Source organism: Myodes glareolus, chromosome 13 (genome assembly GCF_982192425.1).
Source record: "Myodes glareolus chromosome 13, mMyoGla1.1, whole genome shotgun sequence".
Lineage (NCBI taxonomy): Eukaryota > Metazoa > Chordata > Mammalia > Rodentia > Cricetidae > Myodes > Myodes glareolus.
In genome coordinates this window covers 50,913,085-50,934,370 of record NC_142038.1, presented here as the reverse complement: position 1 = coordinate 50,934,370, position 21,286 = coordinate 50,913,085, and the positions used below count along the sequence as shown (strand labels likewise).

General features: G+C 46.9%; 1 protein-coding gene across 1 annotated transcript in view; it reads right to left on the bottom strand.

Moving 5' to 3' along the window:
- Positions 1 to 883: 883 nt before the first annotated feature.
- Pfdn1 (prefoldin subunit 1) overlaps positions 884 to 21,286 on the bottom strand; it is a 49,269-nt gene continuing 28,866 nt past the window's right edge. The window contains exon 4 of the mRNA XM_048442412.3: positions 884 to 1,251. Coding sequence (XP_048298369.1) covers positions 1,168 to 1,251 — 84 coding nt within the window. The 3' untranslated portion in view covers positions 884 to 1,167. The remainder of the gene's footprint in view (positions 1,252 to 21,286) is intronic.

Sequence of the window (21,286 nt, the reverse complement as noted above, 5' to 3'; positions counted from 1 at the left end):
GCCCTGGGAAAGGGACTGCCCAGGGCCACTCTCCAGTCCACAATCACAGGGCCTTCCTGTTCCCACCCCTCCTAGTTAACCAACCTGTTCACCTCACATTTGGCCACAGGGTGTCGCTAAGTTGTCAAAAAACAAGTCAAGAGTTTCCTTAGCTGTGGAGCACCAAGGGCAGCCCAGAGCAGCAGTGGAGGGCGGAGTGCAGGACGGGGAGGGAGATGTGCTTCCAGTGAAGTTACCTGTGACTAAACAGTGAGTATGAGCTAGCCTGAGCTAGATGAGATCATATCTCAGAGAAGCAACCCACAACTTTATACCATTATACACCATATCAATACCCCCAATTTATTGAGGCACAAAGCCCACCACCAAACACCCTGCCTGGACTCAGCAACTGATCTTGAATTCCTGCAGTGGCCAAGTGCAGAGCAATAGGAAGGGATGAATTCTAAAGGTTTACTGTTTTGTTCTAAATACTTAAGTCTACACCTAGTTTTCAGTAATAGTTGTGTTTAACTGACGTACAATAAAATTCCTGAAAGCTGAACAAAATGAATCAGCTGTCCCGAGAATGTGTAAGCCATCTCCCCAAAACCACTGCCCCCTTGGAGGTGCTAGAAAGCAGGACCACTGGCCCACCATGGCCAGACAAGAGACAAAGCCTTGGAGATGCTACTTGCTATTGAACTTGGTTTGGGAATTGGGGGAGAAAACAAGGAAGAAATCTTGAGGCCAGCTGTGGCTCTGTTCACCTATAAACTCCCTTCTTCCTCCTGTGCCCTACATAGAGGCCATGAGCTACCTGCAAGGACCAGAAAGGGAAGAGGAAAGAGATAAGAGCTGAGGAAAACACTTACTCTCTCCCTCAGCTGGAGAAAAGCAGATGTCACAGAGCAAGACGCAGCTTTTTATTGATCTAACCCAATGTCTACTGACAGGCTTAGGCAGCCGTCTCCGTCTGCCCTCCAGACTTCCCTCTGTTGAGAGCTCCTGGCTTGGCCCCTGGAGAGCAGTGTCCTGGGCAGGTGCCAACATTCAGGTGGGGCCTGAAGGGGGCTCAAGGTGTTGGAGAGACCGTAGGGCCGCGAGGCAGAGGGAGACCAGAACCCCGCAGAGCCCCTGCTTGACAGGATAGCAGGGGTCAGGAGGGGAGGACACTGCCAGCAGCTCCTACTGTGCCCTCCGTGCCATCAGCATCTCTCGAATGTTGTCCTCGGCTTCCTTAACACTCCGCTCCAGGTAGGACTTTTTCTGCTGTAATATGAGAAAAAAAGGGTTAGGACCAAAGTGAGCAGGCGTAGGTATTACAGCCACAGGTTATGATGTCCTCCCCGGACAGTGATGCCAGCAGCATGCTGCCAAATAAAAGGCAGGGAAGCTCAGCTGCCACAGCACTCCCCTCAGGCAGCAGGAAGACCTAGCCTGGTACAGGAAGCACAAATGCCCTGTAGAGGGCAGGCCATAGCACCCTTCCCCCAGAATGAAGTACATGAGGTTACACTAGATGAAGGCCAGAAAATTCCAGGACAAAGCTCCTGCCCCACAATGGGCTGTCTCCTCTGAGGGTTTTCCGTGGCCTGAGCCAGGCATCCATAGCCCCTGGTGTGTAGGGCAGACAGCATGCATACACTGCGGCGAGCCCAGAGCAGTCGACTGCACAGCTCCGGCAGGCAGATGAGTCAGGGTGCAATCTGCTTTCCTACTGAAGCTGATGCCGCCACGATCCAGAGCAATGACACATCATTTAGTAAAGCAGTCTTATGGAAGCTCACCTCTTGTCCCATCTGGGTCCTAAATTAAAAATCTCAACTTCAACAAAGAGACATAACTACTTTCAGAAGACAGACCAGGACCACAAAGATTAGTCAAAGGAAATGACGTGTGTACATTATTTGCCCCGTGCTCATTCCAAAAGTATGGTGGCTTTGCCACAGTCTCCTGTCCTGGGAACAGAGTTGTGGCTGTGTTTCCACTTAGTAGACATGACAGTGCCCATTAGAGGATAATCAGAACCACCCTTCCCAGGTACATATGACTGAGGGAGCCCCACTGGAGTTTGGTGCCACCACTGCCTTCACCCAAAGTGCCTACATGACCCAGGGAAAATCTAAGGCAGACAGCAGGTGAGCCACACATCACCACGCTTCCAGGGACCTGCTCCACAGGCCCTTGCTTGCTTGGAAACTGAAGACAAGGAAAGAGCATTTCTACAAGGTGGTCATTTGCATCAAACCTCTGATGTACGGTCTGCAGGTCTCTGCCTTAAACTTCTCCCACTTGGCCAGTTAGTTATGGAACAATGCATTCAAAGGCTCTGCAGAAGTGACACAAATCTGTACCAGTTCCTGTGTGAGCTTGCCTCCAGTCTGACCTTCCAGTCAAACCCCAGTCTCCTGACTCATCTCCCATCTGCCAACTTGCACCCACTTCCTTACAACACCAGGAGCACCATAAAAGCCATCAGGACTATGACAATTCAGCGGCCCCAAATGTGTACTGTTGCTAAGGAATTTTGCTTAAGTACACTGCTAACCCTGATACAACCTATCACTGATAGAGTGGGGATTGAACTTCCCTTGATAAACAACCCTTAGAGTTCACTTTTGAGTGTTACAGGCGCACTGATAACTGCTGCCTCATGACTGAAGAATGTGCCCACGTAGACCTAGTCACAGTGCCACACACCACCTGGACACCTTGGGCCGAGCCTCACAGGAAGTACAGACCAGGCTGGTGGAGAAAGCAGAACTCTCCCTGCCACAGCTAGCACTTAGGGACCTGGGTCTGTTGCCTTTGCTCCGACAAACCCAAGTCACAGATGACTTTGAACATCCTCGTCCTTCCCAGGCTTCTGAACAAATACAGGTCATAATCCTCAGCATTAAAACGTTTTTATCTCATAGCATTTTTTCCTTCAACCATCTTTTTTTAAAAGATAATGCAAATAAGCTTTTCTCTCTTTAAATCTTGTCTGGTTGGTTTTTGTTTTTGTTGTTTCTTCTTCTTCTTCCTTTTTTTTTAAAAACTTCCTTTTTGAGACAGGGTTTCTCTGTGTAGCACTGGCTGTTCTGGAACTCACTCGGTAGACCAGGCTGGCCTTGAACTCACAAAGATCCACCTGCCTCTGCCTCCCAAGTGCTGGGATCAAAGGCATATACTACAACCACCCTAGATTTTATTTTTAGAAGCAGGATCTCCCTGTGTAACCTGGGCTATCAGCATACAGCCTAGGCTTGCTCTGAACTTATAGTAGTCTTCCTGCCTCTGTCTTGCAAGTGCTGATATAGGTGCACAGCATCAAACCCAGCCCTTCAATCTCCAGTTTAAATAAATTTAATGGGCAATTCGAAAAACAAACACTAACTCAATAGTTCCTGTCTCAGCCTCAAGTACAACTAAGCCCAATGACATCTAACCTAGACCATGGCACCTGCTCGGAAGTGAACTCTCACAAAAGGTATCCTGCAGCCCTGTCTCCCATGAACACACTCCTGAACACACACCCCGAACTCTTCAGATTCAACCCCATTATGGATTCTAAATCCAGCTAATGTCCTTGAAAGAAGGTGATGTGCAGACAGGTCCCACACAAAAAGGCAGAACGTCTTGTGTGCTCTAAGTAGAGACTTGATTTGCCTACAAGCTGGAAAAGCAAAGCCACATCAACTGGGAAATGCTTCTAAACATTTGTATGCTGGGATCATACTTCTCTCAAAAACAACTGTAAGAAACTCAACCAAAAATACAAATGAAACCATAAGAGAGGATAAAGAAAACAAAGGAAGCAAGACTTAGCTAACCGCTTCCCAACTGAAGTTTATTCCTGAAAGGTCAGGAGGTCAGCTCCAGTCCTGAATTGGCTCTGACACTGCAAACGCAGGCACTGTCCACCACACCTATGAGCCCTGCCTCAGAAGTATCTGGAACCTTCCTGAAGTGTCCCTCTGAAGTATCTTTCTTCTGCTCCTGATCTCTACCCGGTGGCTGGGGTCTTCCTTCCAACAAAGCCTTCTCTTCCATAGCTTCCCACCATAGAGGAAAAAGCAAAGCTACTTTGTCTGTGGGCTGATAAATCCAAACAGCATAGCCTGGGCGGCTTTTAAATACCAATGTTCTGCAGGCTGGGGTGAAGACCAAGGCTGATGAAGGATCTGGTTGGCACTGTCTGGTCACAGACAAAAGTTCCTCCTAGCAGTGTGCAAGTGAGCTCCTTGGTCTCTTATAAGGACACTAATCCCATTCAAAGGGTTCCACCCCCATGATCTAATGACTTTCCAAACCCAGCTTCTCCAGGCCTTTATCAAGTGTCAGCTTATCTGAGGAAGAACTGTCCAATGGGCAAACTTGGTTCTGTCTGTGCCTGGGCCCTAGAGTCTAGAATGGTTGGTGCAGCAGCTCCTGCTGCGAACGTCTTGGAGCCCTGGCACACTCGCTGCTCCTTCTTTCCCTCCAAGTTTAACAAACAGGGAACACGTACCAGAGGGAGCAAAGGCAGAAAGTGACCATCCTTCACAATGCCTTTCCTGTTTGGGTTTCGGTCCCTAACCTTTTGCCCCTGGATATATATAGATTTAAAACTAAATCTTCACTGATGCCAACAGGGACATCAGAGCCTTGACCTCACAAACACGGCAGGCCCTTAGGCTTCAGCAAGTCAACTGCTGTAGCCTAGAAAACAAACCTTTCCAAGTCCCCAGGTTCTAGACTCTGGAGTCTGTAAGATACTACAGTATCTGGTGCCAGCCTTGGCAGGGCCAGGGACGTCACACTGCTGGAGTTCTCGCTCACAGATCCAAGGTTCCTTTTCTGGGAGACAGTCTGAGGCTGGCTTTTCAGTCTCATCAGAGGACAAGGTTCAAGTACTCAGAACTTTCCCAACATGACACAATCTTTCAGATGGACTCCTAAGGTAACTCACCCTGTGATTCTCCAGGCTTCTCTCTTTCGGGAACTCGATCCCCAACTCTCTTCTAAATCTGTACTTTCCCCTTCCTGTTTGTCATGCCTTAGGGTTTAAAAAAGAAGATTTTTGTTTTGTTTTGTCTTTTTTTTTCTTTTAAAGACAAGGTAGCCTGTTTTTTGGTTTTTTGTTTCTTTTAACCCAGGCTGCCTTTGAGCTCATGATGGGAATACAGGTGTGAACCGCCACATCACTACTATAAGCTCCCCCCTTTGCTCCTCAGCTGTTTCCATGTGTCTCTTGAATATGCCTCTCAAATTGCCCTCTCTCCTCAGTGCCACAGTAGGCCTCTGCCTAGTCCTGTGCTTCCTATCCAGGCTAGGGAGGCTAGAGATAACAGGCAGGGAGGGCTGTCTTGTCTGCCTGAGATATTTTGTGAGATCCATGTCTTCAGAGGCCTTCTGCCCCGAGTCTGACCTATTCTGGCCATCTACTTTCTCCTTACAGTGAACCCCAGCTTCTAGCTTCTCTAGACCCTCGCCAGCTTCTGAAAAGTGAAGGCAAAGGCTATCTTCTCCTCCTCTGTCCCTTGACTCCCAGATTAAAAGTCCAAAAAACAGTATGACAGCTCATGCCTATGAACCCAGCGCCCAATTGTAACTTTAAAAAAGAAAAGAAAGAAGACAAAAAGAAGTAACAAAAATGGGGTTGTAGAGGTGGCTCTATTGGTGGTGTGTGGATTCTCAGGACACACTTATAAAGCTGAGTGTGGTGGTCCATGCCTGTCATCCTTGTGGTAAAGAAAGACACAGGAATACCCCTGGGTCCCACTGGCCAGATCCGCTGAGCCCCTGCTGCAAAGGAGAAGGTGGAGAGCAGCTAATGAAGACGCCATGTTGACCTCTGGCCTCCAATCACTCTCACACTGGAGGACATGCACAAACAGGCACACAGAGCACAGCCCAGACTTCTGACCACTCTCGGTCATCAGACATGTAGCTGGTCCAAGGGGCAGTGCCCACCATAATGAAGCTAGAAAAAGGCCAAGATATACTAAAGGTAAGGGGGTCTATCTTGGCAGACAGGAAGCCAATGTGGAAAGCAAAGGGAAGAGGAAGAAAAAGGAAGGAAGACAACAGGCAGGACAGGAAGTTAGGAGGCAAAATGAGAGCATCTCTGGGACAACAAGGATGTCTGATGAACTGATGAAGAGAGTGTAACAAAGACAGGAAAAGTCAGGATATGATAGAAGAGTCAGGTACTGACCACTCGTAAACCCCCACTGAAGAGGCCGGTCCCACGGTGACTGCAGAACCACAGCACCGAGGGACAAGCTCAAAGAGAACAAGCACCTTATCAGGGTACGGTGCCTGCATTCTATAGAAACTACAGTAGGAACAGCCTTTGGAGGCCATTCTGCTGAAGGACAGGAAGGAGCCCAGAACTTGTTCAGTAGACACAGACTGGTCTTCCTGCAGAGAAGCTGATGCTGCTCCCATCTGGGGTCAAAGCCCAAGCCACCTGGATCCTCTGCTCCCTGTCCAACTCAACCATCACAACAAAGCGCGCTTGCTACACTACTCCAGCACGTCAGAGCATAAATACGGAGGGGGGGGGCCACTTTCTTCTTCCAAACCAGTGGCTAGACCCTAGGTCCCCCGAGGTCATGTGACCTCTACTGCTATGAATACCATTGGTGAATAAAGAAACTGTCTTGGCCTGTTGATAGGGCAGAATTTAGGTAGGCGGGGAAAACTTAAACTGAATGTTGGGAGAAAGGAGGCAGAGTCAGAGAGAAGCCATGAAGCCACAGTCGGAGACAGGTGCTAAAACTTTGCTGATAGGCAACGACCTCGTGGAGAGGCACAGATTAATGGAGATGGGTTAAACTAAGATGTAAGAGTTAGCCAATAAGAAGCTAGAGCTAATGGGCCAAGCAGTGATTTAAATAATACAGTTTCTGTGCGATTATTCTGGGGCTGAGCAGTCGGGAACCAGCAAGCGGCCTTATTACAACACTGCTGCCTTGCCTAAGAGTTCCATTTAAGCTCCAAGAAAGCTGGGAGGCAAGGGTGAAGGAAAGCTTACAGGGAGTGCAGGGCCAGGAAGGCAGCTTGTCCAAAGCACTGGCAATGAGCAGGCTTCACCCAGTCAGCAGCAGGCAACTCTGGATTAAAAGTGAGGATGAAAGCCCAGAAATCCTGTCCACTGGCCGGCACTGATCCAGGCTGGGACACTGGTTCAGCAAAGGTTAGGGGGAGAAGGGACCTGGTGAGCAGTGGTTTCTCGTGTGGTTCCACCCCAGAAGCAGAGCATCAGCAGGGAACTTGTCAGAAATGTACATTCTTGGGTCCCAATCAAGACTCACTGAATCAGAAAGCCTGGGTTGAGTCCGATAAGCTGTGTTTTTACAGCCATCCGGTGATTCCAAAACCTGCTGAATCCTGAGAGCCAGTGTTCCAAATCAGGAGCCAGGAAAATTTTCCAATGAAAGGCCAGATAATAAATAGTTTATGTTGTATGGGGATGTCTGTTAATGTAGCACGAAAGCGGCCACCGACAATGTGTGAGTCAGTGGTGTGGTCTCACTAGCCGGCACAGCAGGCCTTGGAAAACAGACTGAGGCCCAGATCTGCTCAGCAGCTGGAATTTGCCAGCGTCTCTCCTCAAAAAGACGGAGCTTTACAGGGTGGAATGAGCAGAGCAGGTGGAGTCATAGTGACTTTAATCAATGAGAACTCACAAACACGACCATTTCCATGAGCTCATCTTTCCATTCACTCACTCCTTCATTCAGCTCGCTTCATGGAACTGCTTTCCCGACTCTTTCAACTAGAAATGTCCTGGTGTCAGACATTCACAGCACCCCACTCCCAGCTGCCTGGATGAGGTCCCGTTCACTGGGGGGCTCTCTGCCTTCTGCCTTCTGCTTACAGAGGTTGCATCATCAAGTGACTCCAACTGGAAAGCAGATGACAACCCACTGACACCCCATATTCCACCCAGCTCTGGGCATCCACTAGATTCCACACCTTCAGTAACTGTGCCCCTCCAGGCTGAACTCTGACCTCCACCTCAAGTCCTCCCGGACACCAGGCCTGACTCTGCTCTGGCAGAGTGTCTTCAGCTGCTCTCGGTCCAGTGCCGCCGTGTCCCTTCCCTGCCTACCCAGCGTAGGTGCCACAGACCAGCAAAGGAATTTTAAAATTTCAAAAAAAAAAAAGCAAAACAAAAAACCAAGCTGGGTGTGATGGTGCACACTTTTAATCCTAGCACCCAGGAGCAGGCAGATCTCTGAGTTTGAGGCCAGTCTGGTCTATGAATAGAGTTCCAGGATAGCCAGGACTATTACACAGAGAAACCTTGTCTCAAATAAACAAACAAACAAACAAAAAATGGGACTGGAGAGATGGCTCAGCAGTTAAGAACACCAGGGGCTCTCCAGAATCCCGAGATCAATTCCCAGCAACCACATGGTGGCTCACAATAATCTACAGTGGGAACTGATGCCCTCTTTTGGCCTAAAGGTGCACAAGCATATGGAGCACTCATACATAAAATAAATAAATAAATAGATAGATCTTTAAAAAGCGACCCTATTGCCCCCCTTTTCTCCTTTGCCTTCTCCCTCTGTTGCATCTGTCTAGAAGATGCTAACCTGTGTTAAAGCAGTCACCGACGCATGCCTGCAATGACCAGGCACTGCTGGAAGAAACATTTCAATGTGCAGGACAGTTCCACAGACCGTGACCCTCAATGGATACTTATTGGCCAGAAACCCTATTAAAGTCCTCAGCATGTCCGCCTGTCTGCACTACAAAACTAGTTCATACTCATTGTCTCTGTCTTCTTGAATCTATTCTCCAGTCTCCCTCAGTTCACCAAAAGAAAGAAAATCTAACGATCAATGCTTTCTGCTGCTGAATCTAATGAACCCATGTGTGAGATGCACCCCTCCCCACTGTGAAGACAGACACTGTCCCTTCCTTTCTGTAGGAATCAAAATCAGTCTCCTACATAAGCAACAGTGAGCTCCTGGTATTGATAATGACTCTCCAAAACACAATAAATAAAAGTGAATTTTAAAGATGTTTTAAAGAGGGGTGGGATAGAGACATGCTTGACCTGGTGTGGGTTTTGAAATTGCAATGCCCACCTCCAGTGACACACTTCCTGTAACAAGGCCATGCCTCCTAATCCTTCTCACATAATACCACTCCCTGATGACTAATATTCAAATATATGAGCCTATGTGGGCCATTCTTACTTAAAACCACGCAGAATGTAATGGGGCTCTGAAGGAAAGCAGTCCACAGGAGGAAGCATCAGAGGTAATCGAAGCTATTGCAGAGGTGCTTCTGAGCATAGACAAGAGCAGGTGTGTTTAGAGAACTGGGTATCAACAAAACTGGAGCACAGAGATGGGCAGGTGAGAATCAGTCAAATCAGACAGAGTCTTGTGGGGTATTTTGTTTACACTCTGACACTCCTGAGACTACCAATAAAGTTTACTTTGAATCAGCGGGCAGTGTTAGCTACTAGTTGACCTTCGGAATTAGCCTTAGAGGTTTTGGAGGATCCAGGACAAAAAGAAAGACACAGAAAGTAGTAGGGAGGGGCTTAGAATGATTCATAGGCCCTTTTTGGACCAAGGAAGGAGAGAGAGAGAGAGAGAGAGAGAGAGAGAGAGAGAGAGAGAGAGAGAGAGCGAGCGAGCGCCACTGGTCGCTTCTTTCGTCAATCAGGTTTTTACCCTAATATCCAACTCACTCGAGTTTTACTTAATAACAGAACAAATACAAGTAATTGCTTCAGGGTATTCTTGTTTGTTTGTTTGTTTTTTGAGTCATGGTCTATGTACATAGCTCTAACTACACCAGAACTCACTATGTAGCCTGCTACCCTGGAACTCGGATCTACTTGTCTCTGTCTCCAGGGTGCTGGGATTAAAGGCATAGATCACGATGCCCAACTAATTATACAGGAACTTAAGCCACCAAAGTTCCAGTATTTATCTTAAATGCAAAATAAAGCCACAAGGTTTTAAACTCTGCTAAGAAAAGTCAAATCTTTTCACAGAATCTCCTTCTGATTGAAGCTCAGAATGAAAACACAGCTTCCCTCAGAAGGGCCTATGAGTCATGAACAGGTAACAGGTGTGCTCAAGACAGTGTCTCTTTGTCCCCAGCGAAGCTGCTGTCACGGCTAAGCATCCTGGGCCAGTTGCCTGTGATGTGCAGATACAGTTAGTTGTCTGAGTTCTATGGTTGAGAGATGCTGTGAAATACAGGATTACAGAGCGCACATTTTAAGTGTGGGAATTTACCAGGGCGCTGCAGCACTCTTTAAAAGACAGTGTCTTACCCGCACCCTCCCCCAAGTCAGGCAGGGGTGGTGCTCACCTTAATCCCAGCAACTCAAGAGGCAGAGGCAGGAGGATCTCTGTCTGAGTTCAAGTCCAGCCTGATCTATAGAGGAATTCTAGAGTAGCTGGGGCTACACAGAGAAACCCTGTCTCAAAAAACAAACAAAAAAGGGACAGTATCCTAGTGGTGACAGTGAACAGTGAATATAAAAGAGAGAGAGACAGATTTTGGGAGGGGAGAGGCAAGGGGGAAGCAGAGAAAAATGTGAAGCACAATAAAAATCAATAAAATAAAGTTTAAAAAAAGAAAAATAGAGAGATTTTAAGGAATATTGTGAGGAAGAGTAACAACAGAATTTCACCCAAACCTTCACTGTAACCTGCATGAGGTATCAGATGCTGGGAGATAGGACGGGACGGGAATGTTCTCCAGACAACCCACCTTGCTTGGACTTACATGCTGGCTGGCTGGTATCACCTTTTACTGAGTTTAGGAATCCAGGACCAGGATTGCAAGGAAAGATTACAAATTTTATTTTCAACATACTGTGTATAAGGCACCTATAACATGCTCAAGGTAGATGTAAGGTGAAAACCAGACTGGACCTGAAGCCGGCCAGAGACGTCCGTTCGGGGCGGGGAGACAGTGTGGCTGATCAACTGCTCGCTGCGCAAGTCTGAGAACCAAAGTCCAATCCACGCACCGTGGGCCGGACCACGGGCAGCGGCACCCCCCCAAAGCTGGAGGCTGAGCAGGTGGACCCCTGGGGCTTGCTTACAAGCCAGCCAACCTATCTACCTGGTGAGCTCCAGGTCTGTGAGAGACCCTGTCCAAAATACAAGGAATGCCACCCAAAGTTGACTTCTGGCCCCATGGGCACATAAGTGCCTGCACACACATAAACAAAACATAAAAAAGTGATGCACACCTTTAACGCCAGCACTCAGGAGGCAAAGGTGAGAGAGCTTTGTGAGTCTGAAACCAGCCTGAGCTACATAGTGACTCCCAGCTAGCAAGATACATCAGACCCTGTCTCAAAAAACGGAAAGTTGGGAGTATAACTTGGGAGGTTGAGGGTGTAATGTAGTTCAGAACATAGTGCACACCTAAAACATAAGGAGCCCTGGATACGGTTCCCAGGACCACCAAAACACAAAAACGAAATCTCTCTCACACACACATTTATAGATGTATGGGCAGTAGGATGGTTCCGTAGGTAAGGGTGCCTGCCACCATGACCACCTGGGTTTGATTTCCAAGACTCACATGACGGAAGAGAGAACCCATTCCTGCAAACTAAGATATGAGTGACATTTGAAGTCATGAGAAAGGATGACACTATAGAGTATAAAAGAGTAACCTTAAAGAAATTCAACATTTTCTGACTAGAGGTAGATGAGGAACTAAGAGGCTAAAGAGGAGAAAAAACAAGAGGAAAGCGGCAGAGGAAGACATGAGATCTGACAGGAGCAGCGACAATGTCACCAGCGGTGCCTGGTAGGGACGAACAGGGACACGGACGGACACACACACACACACACACACACACACACACACCTGTAACTCCAGCACGCTGGGAGGCTGGGACAGGTTAGCAAGTGTCAGGCCAGCCAGGGTTACACATAGGAGGAAGGAGGAGGGGAGGAGGGAAGATGGGCTGTGTGGGAAAGAAGGGTGCTATATAGATTCTAGAATATCTTCTCCTTTGAGGCCAGACCCCTAAGATTCATGAAAGAGATGAGGCAATATTTTAGTTGTCAAATGTTTTCCTGAGAGGCCCTGGGCCTTGTCAGACCCAGGACTGCTGTGGAAGCACGCTCACAGCCAGGCCGAGAAGTGCCGAGAAGGCCAGAAGTGCTTGCTCAGGAAAAACAGCAGCCAAGAAGAGGTCCTCAGAGACCATCCAAGGCCAGGGCTGAGAATCCCATTAAGTACTTGGAGATCAGCAAAAGGCAGCACAGAGAACTGCCAGTATCCTCACAGAAACTCGCAGGATTCCCCGTCTCAGCTGACAAACGTTACAACCTACACACCACAGGTCTCTTTCCAGGAGAAAAATACAAGGGTTTGGCATATAATAAAGAATATGGAGACACACTTTTAAAAGAAAATCAAGGATTTTATTAATATATATTATATTTGCTTTTCTAAGATTAAGAAACGGTTCATAGGGTTAGACAGATGGCTCAGCAATTAGGAGTGCTTTCTGTCTTTCCAGAGGACTCAATTCAGTTCCCAGCACCCACACCGTCTGGTGACTACGGTGACTCCAGCCCCAGAGGCTCAGATGCTCTTTTCTCGCCTCCCTGGGCACCTACACATACATGACACACACATACAGACACATACATGACACACACATACAGACACACACATACAGACACATACATGACACACACATACAGACACATACATGACACACACATACAGACACATACATGACACACACATACAGACACATACATGACACACACATACAGACACATACATGACACACACATACAGACACATACATGACACACACATATAGACACATACGCACAGCAATTGCTTTAAGGTTTTTAAAAAGAAGGAAACAAAGATCTCAGTAAAAGGAGCTGGGGGACTCTCACACTCCAGCAGCAGTAAGACAAAAGCGGTGACTGCCCGGGTGAACCCTGCCGTCTTAGCAGGAGCCAGAAATCAAGTGTTCACGGCAGAGCCTGGCCTGAAGGCCCAGTAAAGCACAGCGGACAGGGTGTGCCAGGGCTGGGAGAGGAAGCAGGAGCCAACACCTCACATTCTTGGAGGCGGGGGTGTGACTGACTCAGCTCAGTTGGGGACAGGACTCCCGCAGGTGTGTGAACTTGTGGCCAGGCTCTCTGCTCCAACTAAATCAAGAACTGCTGTTTTCTAACAACTCAATAGCAAAAAGAGCAATTAAAAAAACAAAAGCAAAAACAAGCAAAGGGAGTGGAGAGCCGGCTCTGTGGGTAGTGCTCTAACTAACTTGTTGCCAAACCAGATGATCTAAATTCAATCCCGGCTTACACAATGGAAATTGTCCCCTGGCCTCCACACAACACATACACACCTCCATACATAATAAACAAAATTTAAAAATTAAATTAAATCGAAGAATGTGAAAACAGAATTTTCTTTTTAAAATGACATATTAATGGTCAATCAGCACATGAAAAAAATGAAAAAAATAATTCGATATCGTTATTTGTTACAAAATTGCAAATACCACAAGCATCTAGTATCACAATGAGAGACTATTTTATATTCACTGGGGCCACTATCTTCAAAATAACAAGTGTTGGTAAGGATACAGAGAAACTGGAACCTTGTGTGTTGATGGCAAGAGCATAAGGGGTGCAGATACCACAGGCGACAGCTGGGGAGAAGTTAAGACATTAAGTCATGTGACTTGACAGCTTTCACAGGAAGGTGAGTACCAAGAGAAAGAAACCCAGGTGTTCAAAAGCAATCTGAGAAGGCTTGCTGCAGGCTTTCCTTAGCTAAGGCAGAAACTGTGCATGCCCGTGAATGTAAGACATTATGGAATATTCATACTGTGGATTACTATGCAGACAAAATGATGGGGGAAGTATTGGTAAATGCTATATCACAGATAAACCCTGAAAATAATTACGCTAACCCCCAAAAGCTATGTTATACAAATAACAAAAACAATCAATCTAGGACCATGGCGACAACTTGCAGGTAAAGGTGGCTGGTGCCAAGCCCCACCACAGCCTGTATTTAATTCCTGGAACCCACACAACAGGAGAGAACAGACTCCCAAAGCTGTCCTCTTACTCCATACAGATGCTATGGCACAAGTATTCCTACACATAATTCACACATGTGTGCACATTAATGAATAAATAAAAGTATAATGAAATTTCTAAAGAAAGTCAGGCAATCTAGAAACAAAAAAACAAATGAATGGCTGCCACGTGGAGACTCAATGGGAGAAAACTGTAACCAGTATGCAAGCTGGATTCCTTTGGGAAGACTCTGGAATCACGGGAGTGATGGTTATGCGACAGCTTTAGTTCAGCAGCAGTTTATCTCAAACCGATGCAGCACACAGGTGAGGCCCTGTGCTGCAGCCTCTGTCTGGAACAGCTGCAGCAGAGAAGGAGCACCTAGCAGATGCCACCCAGTTGTACCCCCAAGCAATCCACAGACACCCAGAAATTTAAGGGAACCACGCACACAGTGGCCAGGGAAGACAAACCTATGTGCTGATCTCTGAAAATTAACTCTAATGCTGTAAGCAGAAACTCTAAGCATTTAGACCAATGGATTAATAGGGAACTCAGAGAGGCAATGAGCAAGCAAAGGCAAGGAAACTTCCATGTGATCACATTACTACTCCCCAATTGAGTTAACATATTTATACAACTGAAAAAATAGAGATATGGCCACCGGAAGCCCATAAAAGGACCTGGAAACGGTGAAAACAAGCTCAAAGCCACGGCAGGCACAGATGCATGAGTCACAGGCACCGCCTGGCTGATCTGTGTGGGTCAACAGAGGGCAGAACTGAGACTACAAATCGACTCCGATATCAAAGGGCTATTTATAAAGCTTTCCAAAAACCTTGGCTTTTGCTTCATCAAATGGAAAGGGAAGGAGGCTCACTTATACCTGTCTGTATCACCCCAGGAAACACTGCTGTCTCTAAACTAAACTTCTGAGCTAGACAAGCATCCAGGACCTTGTTCCCAGCCAAGTGCTCTGACAGAAAGACCAGGTCCACATCACCCACTTCTCCGTCCAGGGTAATTGATACAGAGTTCAGACCATGATGAAATCATTCATGGACCAAACGTCACAGTTGTCATTTGTCCCCAACTCCACACCCACCCATGCTACCATGGAACTGGTGTAAACAGACTGCAGTTTCATATGCTATTAGCTCTGATCTAAGTAGCTGACATAATACCAATTAAATTTATAATGACTTGGGAGTAATAAAAGCGTCCTTGGCACAATTCTCTATGTAAGCATGATTCAAGGGGTGGTTTCATTTTGCCCTTTCTTCAACCCCTAGATGCCAGGCTACGGAGAAACTCTCATAATCTCTACTCAGAGCTGATGTTTTAAGAGAATTATCATTTTATAAAAAGATCAAAAATCCTAGAACATTCAAGCATTCCATAAGAATCCCACTTCTCGGGTTAGTAAGAGGACTCAGAGTAAAGAAAGGTGCCTGCGACAAATCTCTGGAACCCAGAGCGGGAGAGAACCAAGATACACACACAGGGAGAGAGAGAGAGAGAGAGAGAGAGAGAGAGACAGAGACAGAGACAGAGACAGAGAAATGTTTGAAATAATTTTCATTTCTTTAGAGCCAAAGGGAATGACGGCATGAGTGTGAGTTGGGGTCTGGTGGCAGGATTCTGGCTTCCTACTCTGTTGTCCTCTCTTTCTCTGAATTGGTCCTAGCCCTGCAAAGCACATGTGATCTTTATTTCCCAACTATGGGCAAAGGACACCAATTCACGAGATGGTTTTCTCCATTCTCCATGGCTGTTAAGAAATCAGAGCACCAGATACCACACCTACATCCTCCAATCCAGCAGCCAGCCCTAGAGTTTATGCTTCTTGGAGCAGTCTCAGGGCCCCATGGCACACTTAAGTGAGTCAAACTATAGTTTCAACAGTAGATTCTTAAAACAAAATATAGAAAGTTACTTTTTCCTGTGGAATTTACTACAACAGTTTAATATCAACAAGCTACATCTTATGTAGACAGGGTCTTAAAACCCGCTACTGAGTGAAAAAAAAGTCGCTAAGAGATCTGAATGGCATCTCGTCCATCATGTATCTACAGCATGAACACAGCCAACAAAAGTGCTTCCTGGCCACTCAAACAAACAAATAAACTAGGAGGGGCTGTAGGGGCTCCTTCCTGACAGTAGCTGCTTCTGGCTAACAACAATGAGGCTATACCGCTGGGGAGAGAGCTTTTCAGACTCCAGTCTCATCGGTGTTGTGTGGTGGTGGAGGGAGTGGCGGCAATGGTGGTGGGCTGGTGTGTGTGGAGGGGGCTGTTGGGGTTTCTTTTTAGGTCATTTTGTTCTCTCACTACGTAATCCTGACTGGCCTGGAATTCACTATGTAGACCAGGCGGGTCTCGAACGCAACAGAGAGATCTGCCTCCCCCTCTGGAGCACTGAAAGGTGTGTGCTTCTGCATCTAGCTTTGATTTCTGTAAAAACCAAAATTACAGCTTCGTGGCAGAGGGCTTGCCTAGCATGTGCAAGGTCCAGGGTTCACTCTCCATATTGCCAAAGGGAAACAATCAAGCTTCCATTAGTTAGCTCTGGGTGATGAGTACAGGTCTGCTTGTGAGACAGGGTCTCACATAACCCATGCTCCTCTCAAAATCACTATTTCTGACCTTCCTCTTGAGTGCTGGGATTGCAAGGCTGTGTCCCACGCCTGGTCTACAAGGCACTGCTGACCAAACACAGAACTGAGTTACATCCCAGTCCCAAACATTGTTTAAATTTTGCATATCTATATGTTCTGATTCTTTTCCAATTAAAAAAACTTTTACAAACATTTGATGGCAATACACATGATCAGTACACAGGTACAGTGACACACGCCTTTAATCCCACACTTGGGAGGTAGAGGCTGGTGGATCTTTGTGAGTTCGGGACTGGTCTACACAGTGAGTTCCAGGACACTTAGGGCTATCTAGTTGAGACACTGGCTCAAAAAAATCAAAAAGGAAAAAAACACAAACAAAATCCAGGTGTCAGGCTCATACCATAAGTAAATAATAAATTACTCAAGTGCAAGGCTTAGTATTTTTAAAATTAGTTTGGAAACTTCAAGACTGACTAGGAAACACTGGTGTACAGAGGTTAGCAACATCTGTTCCTATGAACACGTGGACTGTCTACAGCGGATCACCTCTGGGAGCCCAGGGCACACGGAACAGTGTATGCAAACCACAGCGAATGAGTCACTGGCACCAGGAACAGCTACTCACTCAGAAGTAGAACTCAGACCAAGCAAGTGAAAGTAATGCCAGCCATGTCCTTTCAGTTCCCTTCCCCTAGACCTTTCCACTCTGACAGGGCACTGCCCACACCAGCTGTGATTCAAATCCCTCCACCTCAGCCCCTCTCGCTGTGGGGAGGTGACAGCCAGCTCTAACCTAATGGCACTGTGTTATTTATTGCCTGCTCTATCCAGTCAATTAGTGACACTTTCCCCAAAGAGCTTAGATCTGTGTGTGCAAAGTTCCAGTTTAACAGCTGGCATTGTACCACATGCCTATAATCCCAGGAGGTGGAGACTGACGGATCAGGAGTTCAAGTCTTCCTCAGTTACACAGTGAGTCTGTAGGCCAGTTTAGGCTACCCAAGACCCTGCTTCAAAACACAAAACAAAACCAAAAATTTCCACCACATCTTAAAGGTTGGAGAATGTCTCCATCTTGTGAACCTGTCCCAGACCCTCTCCAACAGGAGAATGAATGTAAAGTGCAGGAGGGAGAGATGATTCCAGGAACACAGGACAAAATCCCAGCCTTGCCTGACTCCTCTCTTTCATGCTTAGACACAATCATCTTTTCTCTGCCTTCATATTTATCCACCACCACAGTCCAAGACGGCAGAACCTACCACCTGGATGGCACAGAAGCCTCCATCAAACTACCCACTGAGGCCAGCAGGGGATGTAAGAGATGAGTAAAAGCCGGGCGTGCTGATGCGCACCTTTAGTCCTGGCAATCAGAAGGCAGAGGCAGGCGGATCTCAGAGGCCAGCCTGGTCTACACAGTGAGTTCCAGGACAGTCAGGGCTACATAGTGAAACTGTCTCAAAAAATAACGATGGGGGGGGGAGGGAAGAGTTGGGGGGGAGGGTTGGGAGGGGGGGAGGGTGGTAAAGCAAGCACTCCCAAAGCCTGCAGTATCCAAGCTTCATGTGAACACCAGACTTCCCTCAGACACGCTTAAGCCTTCTGTCCAAAAAATCTGCAACGAAAACAATCCATTTTTTGGCTCTCGTATTAAAATGGTCAGATTCAGACACTATCCCACTCCAAATCAAAACAGGAATTACGCAAAGAAAGGATTTCAGATGAGACTTTAGCAACCTAGACTATGAAAACCCAAGCAAGTCCTCAGTCAGTCAAGTAAAAAAAAAAAACAAAAAACTGCAGAACACCAGAAGCCTAACAAAGTCTTCCTGGTTTTCACCCAATTCACCTTTCTCTGTGATAGACACACAGAGGGGGACAGGAGACATGCGGGGACCCTTCAACAGCTTCACAAACACACAGACTGCTGGGTCTCCTTTACAGTGTTATTTTGATTAAGAGAAACGGAGACCAGAGATCCAGACAAACCCAGGTCCAGCTTTCCATGTGGCTGTCTCTGACTCTCTGGCTGGCTTTCGGGACCCATTCTTCACCCGGGGTCGCCTTGCCCAGTCTTAGCACATGGGGAGGTGCTTAGTCGTGCTGCCATGGGAGGCCTGTCCTTTTCTAGAGAGAAAAGGAGGAGTGGATGGGGGCCCCTCGCCAACCCCCCAAACACACTGGGTGGAGAAGAGGGAGGGGAAACTGTGGCCAGGGTTTAAGATTAATTGGTTAATTTTAAAAATCTGCTGAAAAACAAAACAAAACAAAAAAATCAAATATAGGAAGGGCCAGCAAGATGGCTCAGCGAGTCAGGGCGCCTGCGGCAAGGCCTGGTTTTTGGTCCCCAGGACATACATGGTAGAAGGACAGAACAGGAGCCTGTGCATGATCACACACAAATATATACAAAATAAATAATGTTTCAAGTTTTAAATTAAATGCAGGAAGGTGTATTGGAGTCACGTGTGGTTAACTTTTTTAATCAACCTGACTCAAACACCTGACTGAGTCCACTTCCTTCTCACACATCAACTTCCCATTCAAACCACCAGCCCTCGCTTGCCTGCCTTCTCTTCACACACACACACACACACACACACACACGCTCGCAGTACAGCCCCACTGTCAAAAGCCAGAAGCACAAGACCACACATGCACGTTCATCTCCAGCACAGACGGAGTCACAGCAAGCTTTCTGAGCCCCTGGCTCTGGCTCTTCGCTGTAAATGGATGGGAGTACACAGCCCTATGGGGTTTGAGAAAAGGGAGCGCTCAATGGTCTTATCAGTATTTTAAACAGACACCCAATGGGAATGGTACCAGGTTGCTTTTGCCTTCCTCCTCAGGAACTAAACTGAGCACCATCCTATGTAGCTCATCGGCAAAGGCCTCTCTCCCCTTTGCTATTTTAGCAATTTAGTGGACGACGCCTGACAACTAAACAGGCCTAGAATAGCTAAAGGGAGAGGGATTATCAAACACTACCAGCAAAAAACAACAACGAAGTCACCACTTCCTCCCTCCATAAGAAAGAATCATTTTCCACATCGTTGCAGCATCACACAATTTGAACCTTTGGAGTCACATATAAAAATAGTATTGCAGTATAAAACACCAGTGGAAACTGATAAGGTTTCCTGAACTGGAATACTGTTCCACGCTCACATCTATTTTCTTAAAAACAAAAGCAGAAGTTGGGTGTGGTGGCATGTCTCTGTAATCCCAGCACTTGGGAAGCTGAGACAGAAGGACCAGGCGGTCAAGGACAGTTTTGGTTACTTAGCAAGTTCATAAGGGCCAGGGCTACAGAGACTCCCATCTCAAACACAAAACAAAGCTGAAGTGAATAAATTGTTTTACAAAAAAAAGTTAGGACTAGCTGGCAGTGGTTAAAGGCACTTGCTGCTTACGCCTGACTTCAACCCCAAATCCCACATGGAAGAGACCTAACTTCCCTCATCTACTGACCTCTGCCTGTGTACTTCAGTGTGCATGGGTGCAAGCGAGAGTGTGTGTGCGCGCGCATGCACACACGCACACACGCACGCACACACACACACACACACACACACACCAGGCTGTGAGCCACCTGACGAGGGGGCTAGGAACCCAACTACAGCCACTGCAAGAACAATGAGCACCCCCTTTGCTGAGTCGTCTCTCCAGCCCCATTACAAACTACTTTTAAACCATCATATGAACATCTCTGACTTAAGTTACCACTAAACTATGGAGGAAGATACCATTCTGCCACAGATGTGCTCACTAAAGCAGGCGGAGCCTTCTCCTCACTGAGGAATGAACACTCTGGCTTTTCCTGGACATCACCTTTCTGTCTGTCTGTCTCAGGTTCTCATGGAGCCCTGGCTGGCCTGGAACTACATAACAAAGGAAGACCGTCAACTTCTGATTTCCCCTGCCTCTACCTCCCAGACTGCACCAGATTGGTCAGTATCTGTCTGTAGCTTGAAGTTGGCGATCCCCTGTACTGTAAGAACAGAACTGACCGAGGGAGAATGAGAGTGAGTGGAAGTCCACTAACTCCTCCTTACCACGTGGTCACACCACCAGGGAGCTGCCCACTAACATGAATTTGTCAAAAGAAACAAGCCTCTAGGTAGCCCGGAAAAAGACCTGAGGCACAGGAAGCCAGGAGTCTGTATTTATGACTGGACATATAAAGTGTATAGCAGCCAAGGCTGAGGTCAATAATCCTCTGAAGCTTCAACAGAATGACTGCTGTGGGCACAAACACTACAAGAGGAACAACAAGACTCAGATCCGTGAGAAGAGAACAACTGAACCAAGATGCAGGAACCCCACCTCTGGGTTCACTGCGATGCACATGGAGTTATTGAAGGGAAAACTGAGCCGCAAAATGAAGGCTCACCATCAGGGAATAGAGCCAATCAAAGGGATGAGCATATATAAAGTATCTGTAATGTGTATTCTACAGATAGATAAATAGTAGAATTATCTAGTTAAAAAGAACAGTTTGTTTGAACTGTTTACATCTAAATTCTCCTCAGACCAAAAATCTTTCTACTGAGGATATGAAATAAACCAAAGTTTCTATTTGGACAAATTTTAGCAACTAGAACACAGCACATGCACACTAAGGCACTGGGAATAGTGATGCAGGGAA